The 24629-nt window shown below is 39.1% G+C and overlaps 1 protein-coding gene across 5 annotated transcripts in view; it reads left to right on the top strand.

Moving 5' to 3' along the window:
- The window catches only part of UACA (uveal autoantigen with coiled-coil domains and ankyrin repeats), a 71043-nt gene extending 46849 nt beyond the window's left edge, over positions 1 to 24194 (top strand). For 2 of the 5 annotated variants that reach the window (XM_043523813.1, XM_043523815.1), the window contains exons 6-18: positions 380 to 450; positions 566 to 672; positions 1825 to 2006; positions 2931 to 2968; positions 4422 to 4508; positions 6948 to 7055; positions 10041 to 10139; positions 10377 to 10407; positions 11346 to 11398; positions 14672 to 17383; positions 18452 to 18604; positions 21235 to 21300; positions 22127 to 24194. In XM_043523813.1, coding sequence (XP_043379748.1) covers positions 380 to 450; positions 566 to 672; positions 1825 to 2006; positions 2931 to 2968; positions 4422 to 4508; positions 6948 to 7055; positions 10041 to 10139; positions 10377 to 10407; positions 11346 to 11398; positions 14672 to 17383; positions 18452 to 18604; positions 21235 to 21300; positions 22127 to 22198 — 3779 coding nt within the window. In that variant the 3' untranslated portion in view covers positions 22199 to 24194. Of the gene's footprint in view, positions 1 to 379; positions 451 to 565; positions 673 to 1824; positions 2007 to 2930; positions 2969 to 4421; positions 4509 to 6947; positions 7056 to 9318; positions 9352 to 10040; positions 10140 to 10376; positions 10408 to 11345; positions 11399 to 14671; positions 17384 to 18451; positions 18605 to 21234; positions 21301 to 22126 lie in introns of all 5 variants that reach the window. The other 3 variants (XM_037910665.2, XM_043523816.1, XM_043523814.1) reach the window with 3 other exon arrangements.
- Positions 24195 to 24629: the final 435 nt, after the last annotated feature.

Genomic DNA, 24629 nt, shown 5'->3' with positions numbered 1-24629 from the left:
TAAAAATAGTCAATTATTGAATTCATATTCTGTAGGTATCTGTGTTGTCCTGCACAGAATAAAATACAAGCATCTTGTTTGGGTTTGATTCCAAGTATCTTGCTCCATAGGTTGTGAGCAGCATTCAAGGAGTGCTTAGCTCACGGTAAGGAGCGTATATAGGGGGAATGCCTTTTGCTGCTCAGCAACTCCTGTGGCTAATTAAAGGGCTGCAACAAGTTTGAGTCCTTTCTGGTCCTGCTGAGCTAGAGGAATGGTGGTTGCACAGTGGAGCTTGGGAGATGAGGGCTTAGAAGTGGAATCCTAGGCGTACTTGGGACTCCATGGAAGGCTCTCCTCAGACACTTAAACCACTCTTTCTTTTCTTTGTTCCCAAAAGCTATGTCAGACTGTTCCTCTAGTATTCAGCTACTGTGTGATCATGGTGCCGCAGTGAATGCCAAAGATGGAGTAAGTCACTAGTTATTGCTATCCTTCCTTCTCTTCAGAATCTCATGGAATGCTGTGTGTGGTTGTTTTTTCCTCTTTGAGAATGTGCCCTTTCCCAATTTTTCCTGTTTTCCAGGATGGGAGGACACCCCTAGTGCTGGCCACTCAGATGTGTCGTCCAACAGTCTGTCAGCTTCTGATCGACAGGGGAGCTGATGTGAATGCCAGAGACAAACAAAACAGGTAACACATGCCATTGGGATATGTTGGCAATGTATCTGTATTCTTAAACAACAGAAGTCTCTCAGCTTTCAGACTTTCAAGTTGTAAAATAAACTTGTCAAACCGTACAGCTGAAACATATACTAAATTAGGACTTCAAATGTTGATTAGCCAATTCAAGTAATATAAATAAATGAGACAGCATTCACAAAATGCCTGTTTCCACAAACAAAGTCAATCATTTCCATGACAATCTTCTATTTTTCAGTGTATGTATTTCTGGCTTATGCAGCTGAAAGACTGTTGACTTGTGTAGAGAATGTAGTCTGGTGCTTATAGTAAATTGGAGAGAAGTAGAGTTGACAGCTGAAAGACCCAAGTGAAAGGGATTACCTCTTCTCTGAACTCAGGCACTTGTGAAAAAATTTATCTTCACTACATAGCCCTTCATGGTGCGCTGTGTTGCCTGTCTGTTGCTCCTCTCCAAGTCACATTTTTAAAAGCGCCCAAATCCCATTAAGGCTCCTAAGTGACTTAGGCCCTCTTGTAATTTTTACCTTGTGTGTTTACATATCTGTACTGAGCTTCATGCACAGCCACTTCTTCCCCAGATATTTCTTCTTGGATTATAAATACACTATGCTGAGGGGTGGGCCTGGGGCTTGTCGTGGTTAGAATATGGGAGCTTGCAACAATACTTTTGAAAGGTGCATACGCACTTGTTTGGGTGGGATTACATGTTTCCAGGCACCTTCAGAATTTGGTCTGAGATATTTTGTGACTCTTTTGATACCTTTTTTTTCTATAGTATTTGTAATTTGTGTGCTGAACTTCTTAGTAAAACTTGAAATGAGGGATGGGATAACAAACCTGTGTTTTGAAAATCAGGAGACTCTTGAGGGGAATAAGACTTGGGTTTACTGTCATTTTCTCTGTGAAGAAAGCATGTTAGCTCAGTGGTTTTATTAAAATAATACTTTACATATTGGTTAAATAGAAAAATCCAATTACATGAAGATGCATTGAGGAAAGGTTCTTTCTCTAAGCACAGGCTTCTGTAATTGAGTTTACAAAAAAGTAGTGATTACTACTTCAAGTAAGCTGTCCATTGCAAATATTGTCTCCTTACGTATCTGATGTGTGTCTGTGTGTGGTCTTTCTCCCTGCCCCCAGGACTGCTCTAATGTTAGGCTGTGAATATGGCTGCAAGGATGCGGTCGAAGTTCTGCTCAAAAATGGTGCAGATGTTAGTTTGGTTGATGCCCTTGGTCATGACTGTTCTTACTATGCCAGAATTGGTGACAATATTGACATTTTGGCCCTAATAAAGACTGCCATTGAGGATTCCAGCAAAGGTATGAAAAGCATTCCTGTATTTGGGAGAAATTTCTCTTTCTTTCCTTCTGGGTTTTTTGTTTTCATGCTTATTATTCCTCTTACAGGGAGTTTTGGCTCTTGACTGGGAAGAAATTTTTTTTAAACATTACAATGCTTATATTAATACTATCTGAATAATATTTTTGTGGACAATGTCTTTTTGGAAATAAGTTTATTCAATATAAGGATGTGATATTGTCATAGTATACAGCACACTAACGTTGGAGGACAGACTGTCACTTCTATTCAGAATGGGAACATTTAAATTTTATCTAATCCTGGGATACTCCATTGCAGGGGTCGGCAGCCTTTCAGGAGTGGTGTGCCGACTCTTCATTTATTCATTCTAATTTAAGGTTTTGCCTGCCAGTCATACGTTTAAACATTTTTAGAAGGTCTCTTTCTATAATATATAATATATAACTAAACTAAAGTAAATACGGTTTTAAAAATGTTTAAGAAGTTTTGTTTAAAATTAAATTACAATGCAGAGCCCTCCGGACCGGTGGCCAGGACCCTGAAAATCAGCTCGTGGGCTGCCTTCGGCACGCGGGCCATAGGTTGCCTACCCTTGCTCCATTGTAATGTTATGCTGTTACAAAACCTAATATTGTATATGATGTAAAAATGTTATACGTTTGGAAAATAATCAAAAATGGAAATGATACATTTTAAATAGGACTAGCTGTTTAGACAGCTCCTGAAATTGGTATAGCATTATCAATGATAATGAGAAACATTGTCTTACTAATAGTAAAACTATTTGGATTTGTGGTTATTCTTTGTTAACAAATCAGAAATGCCAATTGGTAATTAGATATTTCCTCTAATATCACTGTTAGATCAATGTCTAACTTAAGTATATATAAAAAATTAAAAACCTAACTTTTGTTGCTTTTTAGCAAGGGAGCTTATGAAGAAAGGACAGCCTGAACAAAAGGTCAGGCTTTATTTGTTCTATGCTAAATGTCTCACTAAATGTCTGTCACTGAGGAAGCTCATACGTTCATATGCATTACTGACACTGCATGTTGTATGCTTGTAAAGGTTCCACTCTGGCAAGATGTTGACCCCCTGTCCTCTTTGCCCATGTCTGATGACTGCCTAGAAAGATCACCGTATTATGATACAGTACTTCTCAGAATGAATAGGGACGTCCCTGTTGTTCTGGCCAACATTCTTTGTCAGTAAATCTTTTCTGTTGTCCAGAGCTGCATATGAGCTATTGGTGAGCACAGTGGTGGCTGTTTATACACCATTACTGCACTGTCACAAAGCTCATGACTTTGCTTGTGTGAAAGACACCGTGTGAATCGAAGTTCTATTCTAAATCCATCCTCAGTAATATTTTCTCTAAGTTTTTGTTCCATCTAAATGATCCTCTGTGGCGAATGCTGAAATGCTTATACAGAATGTGACTCCCAGGTGCTCCTGGGGTTTCTAACTTTTATTAGTGTGCCGTAAATGGTAACACTGATTTAAATCCCATCCAGTGGGCAAGGCAAGTGAAAGTGATTCATTAGTTAAATTACTCTTTTCTAAAGCTTTTTTAAAAAGCTGCTATTGTATATTTTCCCCACTTGCTGCCCGTCGGTCCAGAAGCAGAGATGACTAGTATGTGAAACAGGGCCGGGCCCGCTCACGGGTATCCTCACATTTTAAAAATATTTCCTCAGTAGCACTTCATGTTGGCCAGGGGCCTGACTTTTATTTGCTAAAATTGCCTGGTCCATAGAACGGAAAATCATTATACTGCTCATCTTTGCGAGCAAGTTCTGATTCTCTTAATTTGTATGTGGTTATTCTGAAACTTAGCTCTGATTCTCAGACCTCTTAAATCAGTTAAAGAGCCCATGGAAGACGCCCTAGCACAGGGGAATGCCTCAGCGGAGTAAAACCACAAGAGCGGCTCATTTTTGTCTAGGCCACTAAGGAACATAAGTGTGCCTGCGGTGAAGGGCATGTGGCGTGGCAGGGTGATCTTCGACTGCTAGCATGGTTTAGAGTAGGCTCAAAGCAGCTGTTATTAAACATAGGCACTGGTGCGGAAGTGACACCCCTCTTCATCTGCATTCAGTGCTTGTTGGTTGTAGATGACAACCTGGGCCTTGATATTTAAATGATATCCGTATTAGTTTGGGGATTAGAAATAAGACTACCACAATTTATCTCTGTAGATTAGATTGACAAATTTATCTGATTTTTATCCTCTGTGAAATATAACAGAGCAGAGTAAGCGTGAACTAGTAGTAACACTACCCCCCGTGGGATATATAATGAAGTATAATGCTGATCTCAGTTGGAAAACACTGGGCTTACATGTTGTATCCAGAAAGAGCATGAGTTTAGTTTGCTTAAATTTATGATTTTATGTTTTAATGTTGCAATAATAGGTTACTAATGTGTCACAGAAACGGAATCCGCTGTATGCACAAGAAGTGAACTTCAAGCAGTATCAGAGGGAACAGCTAAACATGCAGGTAAATCAGAATAAAAAGAGCAGGAAGGGGTTTGTGCTTTGTATATTTTATATGATAATCAACAAGTCTGATTAAAGATTAGGGTTTGGTTATAAAGCACATCGTCTGTTCCCATAAGAGGAATGCAATATTTCAGCTCTCAACATTACTGACATGCAATGTTGCAAGTGTGCGATTTGTTAGCCATCTTTTAAAAAGGGATAAAATCTCTGCAGTGTTTCATCTGACTAAAAAGTTATAAAAAAGTCTTCCACTTAAAATGCATGCTAATCAGTTCAAACAGCCTAAGGCTGGGCTATTAAACATTTCTCTTCATGTAGATGCTGATTCTCTCAGGTGCTGAGTACCTCCTCTAGAGTGAGAGATGAAGGTGTCTACTACCTTTCAGGATTGAGGCGACAGTGAGGGAATTACTGGTTTATGATTGAGTCTTGTACACTGTAGAGAAAATGTAAATGTAAAAGCAAGAAATAGGCCTTACAAAATTTACCTAATGTTTCCTCATGATTTATGAGAGACACTCTTACTAATTCCACCTGATAACTATAAGCAGGACGTTTTTAAGCTAGTTCTCCCTTTTGTGCCCTATGTTGTATGTCAGGGGTGGCCAACCTGGGGCTCTGGAGCCCCATGCGGCTCTTCAGAAGTTAATATGCGGCTCCTTGTACAGGCACCGACTCTGGGGCTGGAGCTACAGGCGCCATGTGCCGGGGGGTGCTCACTGCTCAACCCCTGGCTCTGCCACAGGCCCTGCCCCCACTCTACCCCTTCCTGCCCCCTTCCCTGAGCCTGCCGTAACCTTGCTCCTCCCCCCAGAGCCTCCTGCACACCACGGAACAGCTGATCAGCAGGGCTCCCGGTGGGTGGGAGGCGCTGGGAGCGGTGGGGTGGGGGGGCGGGGAAGGGGGCTGATGGTGGGGCTGCTGACCATAGGTACAAACTCCACAGGTGCTCCAGGGCTGGAGCACCCATGGGGAAAAATTGGTGGGTGCTCTGAACCCACCGGCAGCCAAGCTCCCCTCCCCCCTGCCTCACTTCACCTCTGCCTCCTCCCCTGAGCGCGCCGCGTCTCTGCTTCTCCTCTCAGCGTTTGCTGCCGCAAAACAGCTGTTTCTCAGCATAACAAGCTCTGGGAGGGAAGGGGGAGGAACGGGAAAGCGGCACGCTCAGGGGAGGAGGTGGGGAATAGGCGGGGCTGGGGACAGAGGGCGGTCAAGCACCCACCGGTGCCAGCAGAAGTTGGTGCCTATGCTGCTGACGTATTACTGTGGCTCTTTGGCAATGTACATTTGGTAAATTCTGGCTCCTTCTCAGGCTCAGGTTGGCCACCCCTGTTGTATGTAGTGTCTATTTTAGAATATGTTCTGCAGAGGCTTTTATTAGTTAAAATAGGTAGATTCTGTAAAGAGCACTCAAATGTTGATAAATGATGGTGTAATAAGAAGCTAACTTTTATTTCAACCTTTTAAGCATTTCACTGAATTAAGGAAAATATAAAATAAAATATATTAGTAGGTGTCTTACTAGAAATTGAATTTGCTTGCTATAATTGCTAGAATAATCTATGGCATTTCCTTCCTCAGCTTATTAGTATGCCAGTACAGTATTTTTAAAAAGTGAAATAACATTGAGGGGCTAATTTTTTAAACTGGGGAAACTAGGCAATTTAAAACTGAGGCTGCCATTATGAAATATTTTAGTATACAACAGAATGACTTGACATCATAGGTCCTGAAATTGAGAATCCTGCATATCTTATTGTAGCAACTGTACTATTAAAGCACCTTACTATGTGCATTATGAGAAGTTACTGTAATGGTAGCTTAACTCTGAACTTTTAGATTTTTGTCTGTTTAAATAGGTCATTGGTTTTTTTTATATATATTTATAAAACAGTCTTTTAATAGTGGGAAAAAATTAAAATGGCCAATGATGTATTTTAGTTTAGGAAGCATGTATGTATCTCATTCTGATAAAGGGTACTATGCTAATTGGAAATACTGCACTTTATTTAAAAAAGACAGTGAATGCATTTGGCTGGCTTAATAGATGTGATTTAGGTTACATCTGATGCACTTCAGGCATGCAGCATGTTAAAAGGCTATCATGATGCCTCATGCCGATGAAGTGTCTTTTAGATTACATCTTTAAACACAGTGGCTGGGTTTCAGACTTTTTTTTTTTTTCCCCAACACAATTTGTTTTTTATATGTTGAGAGCCAGGAGATAAAAGTAGCTCTTGAAATGCTGTCAGCACTGGAGTACGACAGGGAAAGATTATATTAAAAACTGTGTGTGTATTACATCCATCCAAGGACAAGAATTTAGTGGTGGAGAATTGGAAGGCGCTTTAGATAAGTTTACAGGTATAATGATTTAAAGTGAGGCTGCAGATATGTTGTGAATTTTGTTAAAACGCCTACATTTTCTTTGTTTCAGGAACTGGAAGCAGAAAATGAAGATTTGAAAGACCGATTGAAAGAGAGTCAACAGGAACAGAGAATACTTTTAAACAGAGTCAGTGTATTAGAGCTACAACTGAATGAGGTAAAAATAGTTTTTGTATAATCCTGTTCAAAAACTAACAATCGTCTAACTTGAATAACAAAGCCTTTCTTTTGAAATTGGCATAGTACATCAGAATGGCTTTGTCTAAAGTCTTGAAATGGAAATTTCAACAATTCACAATGAACTGAACATTAAAAAAGGAGCCAGGGATTTATTGGTGGGTTGCTAGTTTTCTCAAATCAAATGTTCCACCAGGAAACCAACAGCCTCTCTGCTCTTATATAGAGTCATCTGTGGGAAACGGAATTACTTAATTTAACTTTAAAAAAAAATTTTAAAAAATTCTGCTTTGAACTTTAATTTGATGTTCTTTGATGAATAACCAATGCTTGTTTTGAAAGGAATGCATGTGGGAAGGCTGTCACTCTCACTTCCTGAAGGATTCTTCATTAATCATTTTACTTTCTCCAGTTTAATGGGTGGCTTTGATTCCTGTATGGGTGGGTGGCGGGAAAATACAGATAACGGAGCTCTCTAACATTTTTATTGCTTCCCTGTGAGCTGTTTTTGTTGACTCACCGTTACGTGGCTTTTTGCTTCAATACGGTATATCCATAGGCAGATGACCTTTTGATACTGTGGTCGTTTCTAGAATGTGGTGAAACGTTGCTTTAGAAGTAGTTCCTTTGATACTCAAATATGAGCGACAGCCTTACATCACAATCGAGACTGTAGAGCGTGTGGTGGTTCATGTTACAGATTTAAGAACACATTCTAATCTCAGATGCATGGCTAAAAGCAGATATTCTGCCTTTAATAGTATCTGTTATTCTGTATTTAAAAACAGCTGGGAAAAACCCAAATGTGGATTATCCATTAACTATAAGTGGATTGCTTCTAGGGCATTGCTTTGATGCTTTAGTACTGAGAGCTCCTGGGGGTGACTCAGCAGACATGACACTGTAGTAATTAACAGGAACATTCAGCAGGAGCAAAGCTTCAATCAGCAGAAATTGAAACCAAGATTCCCAACCTGGGGCTCTCTCAGCTCTCACCAAGTGAGTCTGAAGCCGTGCCTTTCCAGAGGCATTGTGTATCCCCTTCTGCTTTTACAGCCCTCTGAGAGCTTGTAGAATGGAAGAGGAAAATAAAGCTGGAGTTAACCCCTTGTTTACTAGAAGCCATGTTTTGCCCCTGCGCTTTCTTCACAAGTACTTTTTAAACTTAAACAGCAGTAATCAAAAAATCAAGCGTGTACATGTGTATGCATAACTCAGTTCCAGTGTGTTATGAGCATCCATTGGTATGTTCATACCTGATGGTCATGATTACAACAAAGTGAACCTTTAACTACTTTGAGCAGCAGCACCAAGAAAAACGTGTCGAGCATTCATTTTCATCCAAAATCATCAAATTGGAATTGGAAAAGGTTCAGAAAAGGGCAACAAAAATGATTAGGGGTATGGAACGGCTTCCATATGAGGGGAGATTAATAAGACTGGGACTTTTCAGCTTGGAAAAGAGGCAGCTCAGGCGGGACATGATAGAGGTCTATAAAATCATGAGAGATGTGGAGAAAGTGAATAAGGAAGTGTTATTTACTCCTTCTCCTAATACAAGAACAAATGAAATTATTAGGTAGCAGGTTTAAAACAAACACAAGAAAGTATTTTTTCACATAATGCACTGTCAGCCTCTGGAACTCCTTGCCAGAGGGTGTTGTGAAGGCCAGTACTATAACGGGGTTCAGAAGGGAGCTAGATTGATTCATGGAGGATAGGTCCATCAATGGCTATTAGCCAGGATGGGCAGGAATGGTGTCCCTAGCCTCTGTTTGCCAGAAGCTGGGATTGGGTGACAGGGCATGGATCACTTGATGATTACCTGTCTGTTCATTCCCTTTTGGGCACCTGCCATTGGCCACTGTCAGAGGACAGGATACTGGGCTTGATGGACCTTTGGTCTGACCCAGTATAGCCGTTCTTATGTTCTAAAAAATGTGTTAAATAACTCAAGAAAGGATGCATACCTCAATAATGTGGAAGCACAATCTGTCATATTAGAATGCATTTTAAGACATCAACATTATTTAATTCCTGCTTTTTTTTATTTGGAATATGGCAGACTGCAGGTGCTTCCCTGCCAAAAATTAGAGGAATGTGGAAAGTGAAAGGGAAAGACATGTTGGTAGCAGGTATCATTCTGGACTAAAATCTAGTGATTGTTTTATCAAATACACATGAAACCCTGTTAACATATAACTGAAATGATTGGGTGGGGGGGATTTTTGGTTGCCTTCTAGGAGCAAATGGTTGCAGATGATCTTGAAAGTGAGGTAGGGAAACTCATTTTTCACCTCTCCACCTTAAATCTGAGTATTAACTTGTAGCTTGAGTAAAATAATTCCCTTAGTTCATCTTATGACTTTTATTACGTCATTTACACGGCAGCTTTAACCATTGCCACTTCAAAACTAAAATGCTACACGTTCACCTTTCCATACAAAAGTTGCACAGCTGTATTTTTGTCCGTATGAATTCTTTCCCATATTTTCCACTTGTGTACAGTGAAGGCAATAGCTTTTGATTAATGGGAGCCAAAATTATTTAAATTTAGTGTAGCTTTGTACTAATTACATAGATTCCTGGCATCACCACCATAGATCTTGTCACAAGGATGTTGTGTAAAGCACGCCAATGCATCTTTGAATTAGATTGCTCATTTTATAGCTCTTTCAATACTAAAGTAGTGACTCTCATTAACACAGCAGACTTCTGGTGCATGCAGCCATGTTATCCATGTTTTGTCTCTGCCATCGTTTACATGTTCACTTGATTAATAAATGTACAGATGTTCGTGTCAGAAATCTATGGTATTGGAAAGCAAGGGATTCTGACCGCTAACCTCTAATGGGAGATCCCCTGAAACTTTAACTTGGGATTTTAATAAGTGTTCTAAATGCTTATGGGTCTGGATATAGTGCTGAATAGCTGATCTCAAACAGAACCATCTCTTGTTCTTCAGAAAGATGAGCTGAGAAGACTCTTAACAGCCAAGGAAAAACAGCAGGAAGAAAGCTTAAGAAGTATTGAAGCTCTGAAATCTAAACTTAGACACTATGAGGTATATTGTAGTTCAACTCAAACAATAAATATGTATTTTTTCATAAATATTGTAGCAATAATACCAGTTATATCATTAAAAACAAAAATATAATTGTCCTGAAAGACATCTTATGCCACTGAAACTGTAACTGAAAATTAGGTACCTGTATTAACATCTCATTCTGTATGTAAAATTAGAACAAAATGAATATTTTATTTTTATCTCAATTGCTGCAATCTGTTTTTTTCATTTCAGCGTGACTATCTGGGCTCTGGAAGTGATTTTGGTAACAGTGTTTAATTTTATTTTTAGAATTTCTCTCTCTTTAAATGCATTATGCAATTTCAAAAAATTCAAGTGAAACCGTTGCCCTTTATTTCTGTTTTTCTTTCTAGTCTCATGCTAATCTTAATAGTAACTGGGTTTAACCTATAGGTCTCACTTCTATACACTCAGATTTATTCTTTGAGGGTAGATGTTCCTGTATCCAGATCTCATTTAACCCCCCAGCAAAGGGTGAGCTAACATTAATCCTCTGACTAGTTGACAGGGACGGGCATGCATATTCTGTAATAATAGGGAGTGAATTTTGCTAAACCGATTTAAATAAAAAATAGAATAGTTGATAAAAGACAACTTGAATAGTTATGTTGTAACTGTACAAAGACTGAGAACAACATATAAGATCACTAGTCTTAGGTTCTTGATTTAGTCAAGTTTTTTGTTCAGAATCTATATTGGTGTTTGTTGCTGTAGAATCTGAGCTCTTATCAATGATGTTAATTATCTTTAAAAAGAGATTTGTTGGCCCAATTTAAAGAGATTTTTTTTAAAAGTCCAGTGTTAGTTTTATAAGTTAATATTATGTATGAATGGCTGGTAGAATATTTCTTAAATGTGAGTTTCTATACAAATGATTGAAAGGCTTTGGTGCAAGCTTATCTATCCATATTTACAAGTGCTTTGTAGTGTGTATTCTTAAGCTTTTGAGCTCACAAACCACCCCTCTTTTGATTTGGGTATACTTTTAATTTTCAAGTTTGATTACCAACTAATCTGAATGAGCACAGCATTAATATCTATGTAGTAAAACAAAATAAATCATTATTTGGTCTGTCATGAACCTGTATGCAAGTCAGAGGGGGCTACTCATTGAAGTAAGGTGTCCTATGGCTATTTGAAAGAAGAGGTTTTTATTTTATCCCTTATTCTATGGTAATCTAGGGAAAGAAGATATGCTGGTTAAACAGGGTCAAGTATTTGCTACAGAATCACAGGTAAGACTATATTGACATTGTGTGTGGATATTTGTGATGTATCTCTTTCTGTATGTATTCCTGGGCATGTAAACAGTGCTTGAAGTAGGTACAGTTGTAAGACAGAAATGTATTCTATAATAAACACTATATTAATCTCACTAAACTGTTTTTGTAACTTCTGGTGCCCTCTAGAGGAAATGTGTGACATAGCTGTTTAATTTGTGGCTCAGTTCCAATGGAGCCTTTTGACCCTATTGCTGATATGGGACTCAATGAATAAAGAATTGAAGGAGGGTGGTAATATGTGGTTATGGAAAATAGATCCTGTCTACCTGGATATCTTTTTTTTTTTTCTTTGAGATTACGAATGTGGTTGATTAAGGTAATAGTGCTGCTTGTAGTATAATTAGACTTCTGTAAAGTGTTTGACTTGGTACCCCGTGAAATGGTACCCCATGAAATTTTGATTTAAAAAACTAGAATGATATAAAATTAACATGGCACACATTGAAATGATAAAAACCTGGCTAACTGATAGGTCTCAATGTAATTGTAAATGAGGAATCATCGAGTGGTTGTGTTTCGAGTGGGGTCCTGCAGGGCTTAGTTCTTGGCCCTACACTATTCAACATATTTATCAGTGACCTGGAAGAAAAAATCGTTACTGAAAGTTTTCAGAGGAGACAAAAATTGGGGGAGTAGTAAATAACGAAGATGACAAATCTGGGTCGTTTGGTAATTTGGGCTCAAGCGAACAGTCATAGAACTGGAGGGGATCTTGAGAGCTTAACTAGTCCAGTCCCTGCACTCATGGCAGGACTAAGTGTTATCTGACAGGTGTTTGTCTAACCTGCTCTTAAAAATCTTCAATGATGGAGATTCCACAACCTCCCTAGGCAATTTATTCCAGTGCTTAACCACCATGACAGTTAGGAAGTAGGGCTGTTGATTGATCGCAGTTAACTAAAAAAAAATAAAAATAAAAAATAATCACAATTAATTGCACTGTTAAACAATAGAATACCAATTGAAATATATTAAATATTTTTGGGTGTTTTTCTACGTTTTCAAATATATCAATTTCAATTACAACACAGAATACGAAGTGTACACTGCTCATTTTATATTTTTTATTACAAATATTTGCACTGTAAAAATGATACACAAAAGAAATAGTATTTTTCAGTTCACCTCATGCATGTATGGTAGTGCAATCTCTTTATCATGAAAGTGCAACTTACAAATGTAGGGTTTTTTTCTTACATAACTGCACTCAGTAACAAAACAATGTAAAACGTTAGAGCAGGGGTAGGCAACCTATGGCACATGTACCAAAGGCGGCATCTGAGCTGATTTCCAGTGGCACTCACACTGCCCGGGTCCTGGCCGCCGGTCCGGGGGGCTCTGCATTTTCATTTAATTTTAAATGAAGCCTCTTAAACATTTTAAAAACCTTATTTACTTTACATACAACAATTCTTTAGTTCTATATTATAGAGTTATAGAAAGAGACCTTCTAAAAAAGTTAAAATGTATTACTGACACGCGAAACCTTAAATTAAAGTGAATAAATGAAGACTCAGCCCACCATCTCTGAAAGATTGCCGACCCCTGCGTTAGAGCCTACAAGACCACTCAGTCCTACCAGATGTCTTGTTCAGCCAATCACTAAGAGAAACAAGTTTGTTTGCATTTACGGGAGATAATGCCTCCCACTTCTTAATTACAATGTCACCTGAAAGTGAGAACAGGCGTTCACATGGCACTGTTGTACCTGGCACCACAAGATATTTACATGCCAAATGCGCTAAAGATTCATATGCATCTTCATGCTTTGGCCATCGTTCCAGAGGACATGCTTCCATGCTGATGATACTTGTTAAAAAAAAAAAAATGTGTTAATTAAATTTGTGACTGAACTCCTTGGGGGAGAATTGTATATCTCCTGTTCTGTTTTACCCGCATTCTGCCATATATTTCATGTTATAGCAGTGTCAGATGATGACCCAACACATGTTGTTCATTTTAAGAACACTTTCGCTGCAAATTTGACAAAATGCAAAGAAGATACCAATGTTAAATTTCTAAAGATAGCTACAGCACTGGACCCAAGATTTAAGAATCTGAAGTGCCTTCTAAAATCTGAGAGGGATGAGGTGTGGAGCATGCTTTCAGAAGTCTTAAAAGAGCAAGACTCCAATGCGGACAGTACAGAACCCAAACCACCAAAAAAGAAAATCAACCCTCTGCAGGTGGCAGCTGACTCAGATGATGAAAATGAACATGCGTCGGTCTGTACTGTTTTGGATTGTTATCAAGCAGAACCCGTCATCAGCATGGACGCATGTCCTCTGGAATGGTGGTTGAAGTATCAAGAGACATATGAATCTTTAGCGCATCTGGCATGTAAATATCTTGCGATGCTGGCTACAACAGTGCCATGCGAATGCCTGTTCTCACTTTCAGGTGACATTGTATACAAGAAACGGGCAGCATTATCTCCTGCAAATGCAAACAAACTTGTTTGTCTGAGCAGTTGGCTGAACAAGAAGTAGGACTGAGTGGATATGTAGGCTCTAAAGTTTTACATGGTTTTATTTTTGAATGCAGGGGGTTATTTTGTACATAATTCTACATTTGTAAGTTCAACTTTCATGATAGAGATTGCACTACAGTATTTGTAATGGGGGAATTTTTTTTCCTAGTTTTTTACAGCACTGGAGCAGACCATTTCATAGCATTAAAGTACAATCAGTTACCCTTTTCCACAGCTTTTCTCCTTTAAATTCCCCTGAAGTTTAGCATAATTTGTCCGTTGAATTCCAGTGAAAACAAACTACACCTTTAGAGCCCAGTTCAATTTATAGTGTAGTCCAGTGGGGATCTTTTCACTGACTCTTATGAGAGTGGGCTCAGTTCCTAAATGATGAAAAATGTGCATGCATTCAGTACACTTACATTTATTTTATACTCTTAACATCTTCAGATCATTCAACTTCTAGTGTTTGAATGATGGCTACAAGTAAAGTTGCATAGTTTCTCTGTAATACTGATAGTTTTGCTTATATAAGCCAAAATATATTTTGGACTCCTGGTCTAAATTACCTGCATTAATTGTTCCTGCTCACAAATTATAAACTGCTTGTAAATCTGAAATATACAATGGAGGTAAAGCATATATGTTTTAGATGAGCATAATTAAAGAAGTAATGTATGAAAAAATATGAAGAGTAAATTGAACAAATTTCTCTTTTTAAGCATGTATCTATTTCTCTGCCAACTAATCTGCAGACCAAGTCTATGCTGAGACCACTGGAACTGTCACTATCTAGCCAATCCTCCAGTTCCGAGAATGAAATTCTAAAGAGAGAGCTAGACAACATGAGAATCTCTTATGGCACAGCAAAAGAAGAAATAAGAAAACTTCAGAAAGAGCTGTCTTATAAAGTAGCTGAATGCAAAGCTTTGACATCAGAGTGTGAAAGAACCAAGGAGGAATCTGATGGACAGATAAAGCAATTGGAGGATGCTTTAAAAGATGTGCAGAAGAGAATGTTTGACTCAGAAGGCAAAGTAAAGCAAATGCAAACCCACTTTCTTGCGCTGAAAGATCACCTGACTAACGAAGCAGCTATAGGAAGCAATAAGTTAACAGAAGATCTAAAGGATCAGTTGAAAGACATGAAAGCAAAATATGAAGGAGCTTCTGCAGAAGTAGGCAAGCTAAGGAACCAAATCAAGCAAAATGAATTGTTAGTTGCGGAATTTAGGAGAGATGAGGGGAGGCTGTTGGAGGAAAACAAAAGGTTGCAGAAGGAACTCGGTAAGTTAGAGATGGAGCGAGAGAATAGTGGGAGAAATGTCGTGGAGGTACAAGGACAGCTAAAAGAAATGGCAGCAAAGTTAGTCCTCTCTGTACCTGTTGAGAAATTTGAAAATATGAAGAGTTTATTATCAACTGAAGTGAATGAGAAAGCAAAGAAATTAGTAGAGATGGAAAGAGAGTATGAAAAACTGCAGGCAGAGCTTCGGCTTTTAAAGAGGGAATTTGAGAGTCAGAAAGCTAAATTTTCTCAGTATGTGAGGCCAGAGGAACATGAACAAATGAGGGGCAGATTTGAGAAAAAAACTGAAGAACTGGAAAAAACGATTTCTGAATTGTCGAAGAATCAGACATTGCAGAAGGAAGTGGAAAGGGTTCACATGGACAACAAGCTGCTTAAGCAGCAAATACACACTTTAACAACTGAGATTAAAAGCCAATATGTGCCTTTAAAACTGAATGAAGAAATGAAAAAAACAAGTGATCTGACTATTGTGGATCTGACCAAAAAACTTGCTGAAGTAACACAAAAGTACAATGAAAACAAAGCAGAAGCTGAGAAGCTGCTGATGGAAAAGACCAGTTTGAGTGAGACTGTAAGTCACTTCCAGGCTGTGTACATGTCTCCAGAAAAGCACGAAAAAGAAGTGGCAGCCTTAAAATCCAACGTTGTGGAACTTAAAAGGCAGCTTGCTGAGCTTCATCTAAAATATGATGCTGAACAAGCAAAAGTCTCCAAACTAGTGTCTGAAAACACAACTCTGAGGGACTCTCTGAATGATCAATACGTACCTGCCAAAACACATGAGGAGATTAAAACAGTCTTGAACAGCACATTAGAAAAGACTAATAGAGAGTTGTCAGTTCTGAAGGAAAAAACTGAAGATCTAAAGCGAGAATTTATGAGAGTAAATGAAGAGAATGGAACTTTGAAAAAGAAACTGAGACTCCTACAGAACCACCTACAAACAGAGTATGTAAGTTTAAAAGATCATGAGAATAAGGTGTCTACCTTAAATAAAAGCATGCAAGAGTTACAGGACAACACCACTGAGTCATTGGCTAAATACAAGAGAGGCCAAGAGGAAATCTTACAGTTACATGCAGAAATTGAAGCCCAGAAGAAGGAACTTGACACAATTCAAGAATGCATTAAGTCAAAATATGCCTCCGTTGCCTGCTTTGAAGAGAGAGAGAGAAACTTTGAAGCCATGGTGAAAGAACTAAAACAGCAGTTGCTAGAACAGACACAGAGATGCAGAGAATGTGAGGAGGAGATGCAGAAACACAAACAGGAAAATGAGAAGTTAAAGAATGGGTTTTTGTCTATGGAAAATGACTTGCAACAAAATTACATTCTTGCTGAGAAATCCCATGAAATGGAAAAAATGTTCACCAGCAAAATGGAAGAACTGAATAAACAATTGAGAGAATTACTGCAAAAATACACAGAGATAAAACATGAAAAAGACAAGCTACAAGAAGAGAGTGCTAAACAGATTTCTGAGGCCCTTGCTGTGCAAACTCGCATGCAGCGTCACTATGTTCCGGTGGAACAGTTTGAAGCCTTGAAGAGAACGCTTGGCCGCACAATAGAAGAACTAAAAGAAGACCTCAATAGTAAAAAGGCATGTTATGACCGAGAACTAGAAAAGGTAAGAGAACTGCAGCAGGAATTAGCAGATGTACATAACTCCTCAGTATCTTTGGCAGAACACACGCAGATGAAAGAAGCATTTGAAAAAGAAATTGTAGCAGTCAAAACTAGCTTGAAAAAGGAAGTGGAAGAAAACCAAGCAAAAAGTGAGGAAATCTCTAAACTCCAGTCTGAGATTCAAAATACTAAACAAGCTTTAACTGAACTGGAGAGCAAAGAAGTAGTTGATATGTCGGAGTATAAATCCATGAAAAGTGCCTTAGAGACCCAGGTTACTAGCATAGCTGGAAACTTAGCCAGCTTGAATAGAAAATATGAGGAAATGTGTGAAGAGGCTTTGCAAGCGAAAAAGGAAGAGCTTTCTGCAAAAGATGAAAAGGAATTGTTGCAGTCAAGAAGCTTCAGCATTGAACAAGAAATTAAGGACCAGAAAGAGAGATGTGATAAATCTTTGACAACAATTACTGACTTGCAAAAAAGAATACAGGAATCTGCAAAGCAAGTAGAAGCAAAAGATAACAAGGTAGGCAGAAAGTGTTCAATATTTAACAGTATTAACTGCCTCTCTCTAGATCCAAAGGGCCAAATTTGCAAATGTAGTTACCTAAACACACTCACTTTACACACCTAAGTATAGGCGTCTGAATTTGGTCCAGATTCTCAAAGCTGAGGACCAGTTTTGTGTGCTGTTATGCAAAGTGCTATTTAATTCCCCCCAAATTTTGCCCCATTACACAGAACTATTCAAATTTCTGTTTTACTAGAATTTTCAAGTTTTAAATGCATATTATTCAAATTCAAAATATTAATACTACATCCACTAGCAGACTGTTTTTTTTTAAATAATCTGAAAAAAGTAATACTCCGCTTCCTTTGTGTGTTGCCTTGTCATTTTGACACTGTTGCTTGCCAGTTTAACACCAAATGATATTGGGAAGTCAATGTAAGAGAAGATTTAAGGCATTATGAATATGTGATGAAAAAGACTTGCAGTTTTCTTAATGCTATTTAATGAAGGTATTTTAGTTTTAAAACAGGACGCATTATTGTTATACTAGGATTAAGGAGCACTGCATTATAACTTTATCCTACAGTATCTTTCAGAATTAATGTTATATGCACTTTATACCGTCCAAAGAACTAGGTTTTCGCATCTAGTAGTAGCTGCTAATTCTGTAGTTAAATGTGTACTGTGTGTACTCTTTCTCTGAAGAATTGGATACCTTTATGGCCAAATTTCCTTAGGCAGTCTCACTTGTGGGCATTGCGCCTGCAAAAAAAGATAAGGCTGATGCCCTGCTTTGAAATCCGGGCCTTAGCTAATTTGCACACTGAAGATAAGTGGCTGGTTGACCTGTGGGCTATGTCTTACAGATTTCTGAATCCTAAGAAGCTGAGAGCAAAATATTTGATATATTTTCAAAGCATCTCTTTTTTTCTCTTACAGACTTTTCTAGTAAACCGAGATTGGTGAGGTCAATATAATGATGTTCTCATATACTTGTTAACCTTTAGTTGACCTTGCAAACTAATATTCTCTATAAATATGTTCAGAAAATGAAACATTATAATCTTTGTATTTCTCTTATAGATAACAGAGCTGCTTAATGATGTAGAACGACTAAAGCAGGCTCTTAATGGCCTGTCTCAGCTTACATACACCTGTGGGGTTCCCTCAAAGAGACAGAACCAACAAGTTGAAATGCTCCAGCACCAGGTGAAAACCCTGCAGCAGCAGCTGGCTGTAAGTACTTACGTAGAACTTTGCTCCAGAGCTCAGTCATAAGGCATGTTACTATTTTTGTCAGAAGTGGTAGAATAAGTTTTAATATATGTTGTTTAGGAGCCGGGAAATGGGATGGGCAGGAAGCTAGGATCCTCTGAGGAAAAGAATGGCATTGTTTAACGTGATCTGGAAAAAGGGGTAAACAGTGAGGTGGCAAAATTTGCAGATGATACAAAACTTCTCAATATAGTTAAGTCCCAGGCAGACTCCGAAGAGCTACAGAAGGATCTCTCAAAACTGGGTGACTGGGCAACAGAATGGCAGATGAAATTCAATGTTGATAAATGCAAATTGGAAAACATAATCCTGACTATGCATATAAAATGATGATGGGGTCTAAATTAGCTGTTACCACTCAAGAAAGAGATCTTAGAGTCATTGTGGATAGTTCTCTGGAAACATCCACTCAATGTGAGGCAAAAAAAGCAAACAGAATGTTGGGAATCATTAAGAAAGGGATGGATAATAAGACAGAAAATATCATATTGCCTCTACATAAATCCATGGTACGCCCACATCTTGAATACTGCATGCAGATGTGGTCGCCCCATCTCAAAAAGGATATACTGGAATTGGAAAAGGTTCAGAAAAGTCAGTAAAAATGATTAGGCCTATGGAACAGCTGCCATATGAGGAGAGATTAATAAGACTGGGACTTCTCAGTTTGGAAAAAAAGACAACTAAGGGGGGATATGATAGAGGTCTATAAAATTATAGAGGTGTGGAGAAAGTAAATAAGGAAGTGTTATTTACTCCTTCTCATAACACAAGAACTAGGGGTCACCAAATGAAATTAACAGGCAGCAGGTTTCAAACAAATAAAAGGAAGTATTTCTTCACACAACACAGAGTCAACCTGTGGAACTCCTTGCCAGAGGATGTTGTGAAGGCCAAGACTATAACAGGGTTTAAAAAAGAGCTGGATAAATTAATGGAGGATAGGTCCATCAGTGGCTATTAGCCAGGATGGGCAGGAATGGTGTCCCTAGCCTCTGTTTGCCAGAAGCTGGGAATGAGTGACAGGGGGTGGATCACTTGATGATAATCTGTTCTGTTCATTCCCTCTGGGGCACCTGGCACTGGCCACTGTCAGAAGACAGGACACTGGGCTAGATGGACCTTTGGTCTGACCCAGTATGGTGGTGGTTACGTGATTTCTTTGCGATAGAACAGTTTTGGAGGTTTCTACTTGCCCCAGCTTTCCTGTGCCCATGAGGAGAGGTAGCAGTGTCTTTTGGAAAAGCCTGTCCAAATGAAGTGTTCTCTTCCTGCAGTATTAATCCAAAATCAGTGAATAAGTCCTGTGTGCAGGTGCTGCAGTAAGATTGCGTACTACATATGCCAGCCGTGTATGCCGTGCCGTATAACACAAAGGAAGGTAGTCTCTGCCCCACGGGATTAACAATCTCAGGGTTGTCAGATACTAGGAGGGCGCTTTCCAGTTTGGGTACCACTGACCTATGCTAGGTCTGTTTGAGCTAATCTGCTAGAAACAGCAGTGGGGCTGCAATGGCAAAGGTAGTGGGTTGGGCTAGCAGCCTGAGTACGCAAGCGGGAGAATTGGGCTGGATTGTATTCAGGTGGTTAGCACAAGCCCCTGTGTGTACTGATACTTTTAGCACACTAATTCTGGCGGAGTTACTGCTTGTCACAGAGTTACCTGTGCTGGGAGGTGTCCTCCCACCTGCTGTGTCCAAGCCTGCAAACGCTTATTCCAGTGTGGTACTTACTGTTGTGAGTAGTTCTGTAAACAGCCTCACTGGAGTTTGTGGTAGTAAGTGCTAGGGCTTCAGTATAAATGTGTCTTTGTTCGTGTGTGTAGTAGCACTGTTGACTTCAGTGAAACTACTCGTGAGAGCAAAGTTACACATACACCTCTACCCCGGTATAACGCGGTCCTCGGGAACCAAAAAATCGTACCGTCTTATAGGTGACACCGCGTTATATTGGGGTAGGGAGAGGTACTGCTCCCCACCCCAGCTCACCTCCGCTCCGCCTCCTCCCCCGAGCATGCCGCCACCACTCCGCTTCTCCCCCCGCTTCCTTCCCGGCTTGCCACGCCAATCAGCTGGGGGGAGGGCGCAGAGGAGCCGCTTGCGGTAACTCGAATTCGGCTGTAACGAGGTAAAGCAGCCCCGCTCCCCGGAGCGCTGCTTTACGGCGTTATGTCGGACCGCATTATATCGGGGTAGAGGTGTATGTGTAAATCTACATAGAATTGGGTCACATCCCTGGTAGTGTGTGCAGCATCGCCCCATAGTGTGATAAAGTGAGTTTAAACTGGGACTTGAGTTAGGGGCTTCTGAACAGAGGTCAAATTCTATTCTTGTCCAAGTAGATTGGTGGTGGTAACACCTGGGCTGGTGTGGAGAAAGCCCTATTTCAAGGCAGAACACTTCAAGCTGACACTAAAGCTGAAAGGCTCCATTTTTCGGTTAGGGTTTTATAAACAACTAACCTTGAAATTCTAAGGTCATGCGACACTTAAACAAGCAAAGTCAAACAAGCAAAACTGTAATTATACGAAGAATTGATCTTGAAAATATTGACATTCTTCTCTCCGCCTTCTCCCTCCCTTCTACATACAGGATGCTGATAGACAGCACCAAGAAGTAATTTCAATTTATCGGACGCATCTTCTTAGTGCTGTGCAGGTATGTTAGCGGGTCTATAAAAATTAAGTTACTCTTTCTCGATAAGTTAGGTTTTTGTTTTTTTTTTTTAGAAAATTCTCTTTCAAAGTAAATGTGTGTGAATGAGTAATATCTAATGTCAGTGCTTCCTGTATGACATTAAATTATTGTAAAAGGCTTTTTGCGGTGCCTGGTATTGCTTCAGAAGGAAACTGAGAAGGAAAAGAGCACCGCAGCATGTTAAATTTAGTGTTTGCCTTCATCTGCTTGTCATTTTTTATGGACATCTAGACAACATACAGTGGTGACCCACTTTAAGGGGGATAATACAGTGCTATCAATACATGTCCATATCCCAAATAGTGCAGTGGAGGAGTTGCATGAGTGTTGGGAACTTCCAACTCTCCTGTTCCTTTTGAATAGGGAATATGAATTTATGCAAAGACGAGTAAATTTTCCCTATAATTACTGGCTGCAGCAAGTTACAATAACATGGTTCAGCTGAGAAGCTGTGCAGTTTCAGATCCTAAATATGACTCTTATACTAGTCACCATCATAGCTGAGTACTGTAGATAATTGCAGGAAGCTGCAAGGCAGTCCAGAAGATAAGAACAGCAACATCTCTAAATCAAAACAGTGATTTCAAACAGGAAATTTGCCACTGTGCTGCAAAGTTGGAAATTAACTCTGCTGACACAAAGTCGTTAATTAAATTCAGTTTTACCAACGAGATGGTGATTGACCATGCATTCATTTTGGGAGGGTATTTGTTTTAATTTTGGTCATGAATAATGCAGTGTGGTTTTTAAAAAATCCTGTTTTTCCCTCCCCCCCTCCCACTTCCAGGGCCACATGGATGAAGACGTTCAAGCTGCCTTACTCCAGATCATTCGCATGAGACAGGGGCTTGTTTGTTAATATGCTTAGTGCTGGTTCTGTAGCATGGCTGTTGCATCCTGTAGGAGTGCTGTGATTACAGCTGTATTAACCTTCATGGCCTTTCTCTTATTGTGGCGTGGTAACTGTAAAAAGAATGCACCCCCCAAAAAATTATTCCAAGTATGATAAACACTAGGAGGCTGAAGTCATTTACCCCTTGTAAAATAGAACAATAGGGCAATTGCTTTAGTTAATATTAGATGTTTCAAATATGTGGATTATAAAGTGTGTAGAATTTATTTTACAATTGGTGTACAAGCTGGTAGTCAAAATGATGACATAGTAGTTACATTCTTCTAATGTCGGATTGACCATTTTAGAATAAATAAATAAACCCAAATACAACACCTCCAAATTGATCCTATTGTTAATTTCCAAAGGGTGAATGACAGTGAACTTAAACTGAAGTGACTGTGGCTGAAATACTGTAACTGTTGGATTTTTTTTTCTTTTAATGGTTAAAAAGTGTGCTTTTTGTGATCATATTAAGTTGATCAGCAGATTGACAGTAGATCAACTACAGAACAAGATGGATAGCGTCAAGGTATACATTGTAGCTTGGCTGGCCAGGTTACATACTTTTATTTAAGTAATTTAAGATTTAGTGCCTTCGCGTTTTACTAGAGGTACAAATCAGTTTTTTTCCATCAGACACTAACGTTTATGCTTTTTTACAAGATATATTTTTTCATTAAAGCTTTGTAACACTGATTTCAATAGGCTAAGAAACAGCAGGACTGGAGTAGATCATGAATGTAGAACAGCAATTCAGTCTCAAATGCAATAGTCCAATTTTTATTCTTATGTATTTTTTCAAATTTCATTATGCATAAAATGGACCTAGATTGTTTGAGTAACACACTTGATAAAGTTGTACATTATCTAGTTCAAGTGTCAGATGGTCAACCATTTTCCAGCAAAAGCTTAAGAGGTTTTTCTGGTTTATTAACACTGTAAATTATGTACTATAATCAGTTTTTGATTATTTATGGGGAAAGATGCAAATAGTAAGAGTCATAGAAAGAGAAATCTAATTTGGAATTCACATGTTAAACAAAACAGAGCTTCATATTTTTTTAAGTGGAAGTGCAATATTGCCAAAGAATGAAATATCTACAGCCAAGTTTTATGGAAGGAAATACAAAAATTGGGACTATTTCGAGGAAAATGGCAGTAAAACAAGAGTCTAGCCACAAAGTCACTGTTTTTTTTAGTGTCTCAGAATAAACAGAGTAGAGCCTGACCCTGTAAGTACTACTTATGGGATATAATGCTCCTTGCTGCCAGAGTAGTCCCACTAGCTCCATGCTACGCTGCGTACCAAGTGTTACACTTGTCAGTAAGCATTTTCCCATAATTAGCAAATAGGAGGCTGTCATCCTGGCACTGATGCAGGGCAGGATGGAACAGAACAGAATTCAGCCTCTATATTTTCCTGCAAGTGGACTTTCAGGGTTGTACAGTAAATTCTGTAAGTGCTTGATCTAACTACAGTTATGTTAACTGGGTTTAAAATACAAACCCCCAAACTGTACCTGGCAGCTTTTAAGGTTCCTCTTTTCCAACAGAGTTTAGCCTCTCTGCCCTTAAGTGTGGGCCTCCAGCTGTATCACTGAAATGGCAGCCCCCAAACATGGAAAAGAGGATGTTGACGCAGGCACTTCTAAAACAAACTCTTGTGAAAATGCATGTTTAATGTATTTAGCTGTAGTGTGACAACTGATCACTCTTGTTTTCCTTCAGTTTCCTAGAGGAGTCAGTCCCATGAGATGTGTGAGTTCACCAAGTATACTTTAGTTTTTAGAAAATCTTTTCTAATCACATTACTTGAAGCTCTGGTTGGAGAGAAATTTGATTGTTTTGATAATACTAATACTGGGCTATTTTAGTATTGAATTTTTCCTTACTGGGGGAAGTTTTATGTATTTTTTTTCTCTTGTATTACATATCAATAAAGTGTTTTATCTTACTGTAACAGTCCATTGGTAAATGGTAAAGCAGTATAGTACCTTGTGGCTTATTGGCAAAATAGTCTACGGGGAAGAGAATATTAGTCTTCATTTTGACTGGAAAAGATTTTGTGTGTGTGTGTGTGTTGCCAAGGCACATAGTGGGATTACCAACTTTTCCACCTCCAAAACTGAGCGGTTCAGTTTGTTTCCAGTCAATCCTGGACTACTGACAATACAGGCAACGAAAGTGTCAGCTGTGAGGGCAGCTTGTAAAGTGGACACGTGTCCCGTTAGATTGCTACCTCGCTTCTGGCGGGAAACTGAACAGACTTTGCGTGTTCCCTTCTGAGCACTGCCAAAATGGCTGGCTTGGAACTGGTGACCTGGAGGTGAAAGGCTCTGTACCAATATCTAGCCCCAAATATTAGCTTCAGATTCATTTCCATAATCAGGCCAGG

Source organism: Chelonia mydas, chromosome 10 (assembly GCF_015237465.2).
Source record: "Chelonia mydas isolate rCheMyd1 chromosome 10, rCheMyd1.pri.v2, whole genome shotgun sequence".
Lineage (NCBI taxonomy): Eukaryota > Metazoa > Chordata > Testudines > Cheloniidae > Chelonia > Chelonia mydas.
Note: the sequence above shows the minus strand (reverse complement) of the source record. Positions and strands in the feature narration are given on the sequence as shown.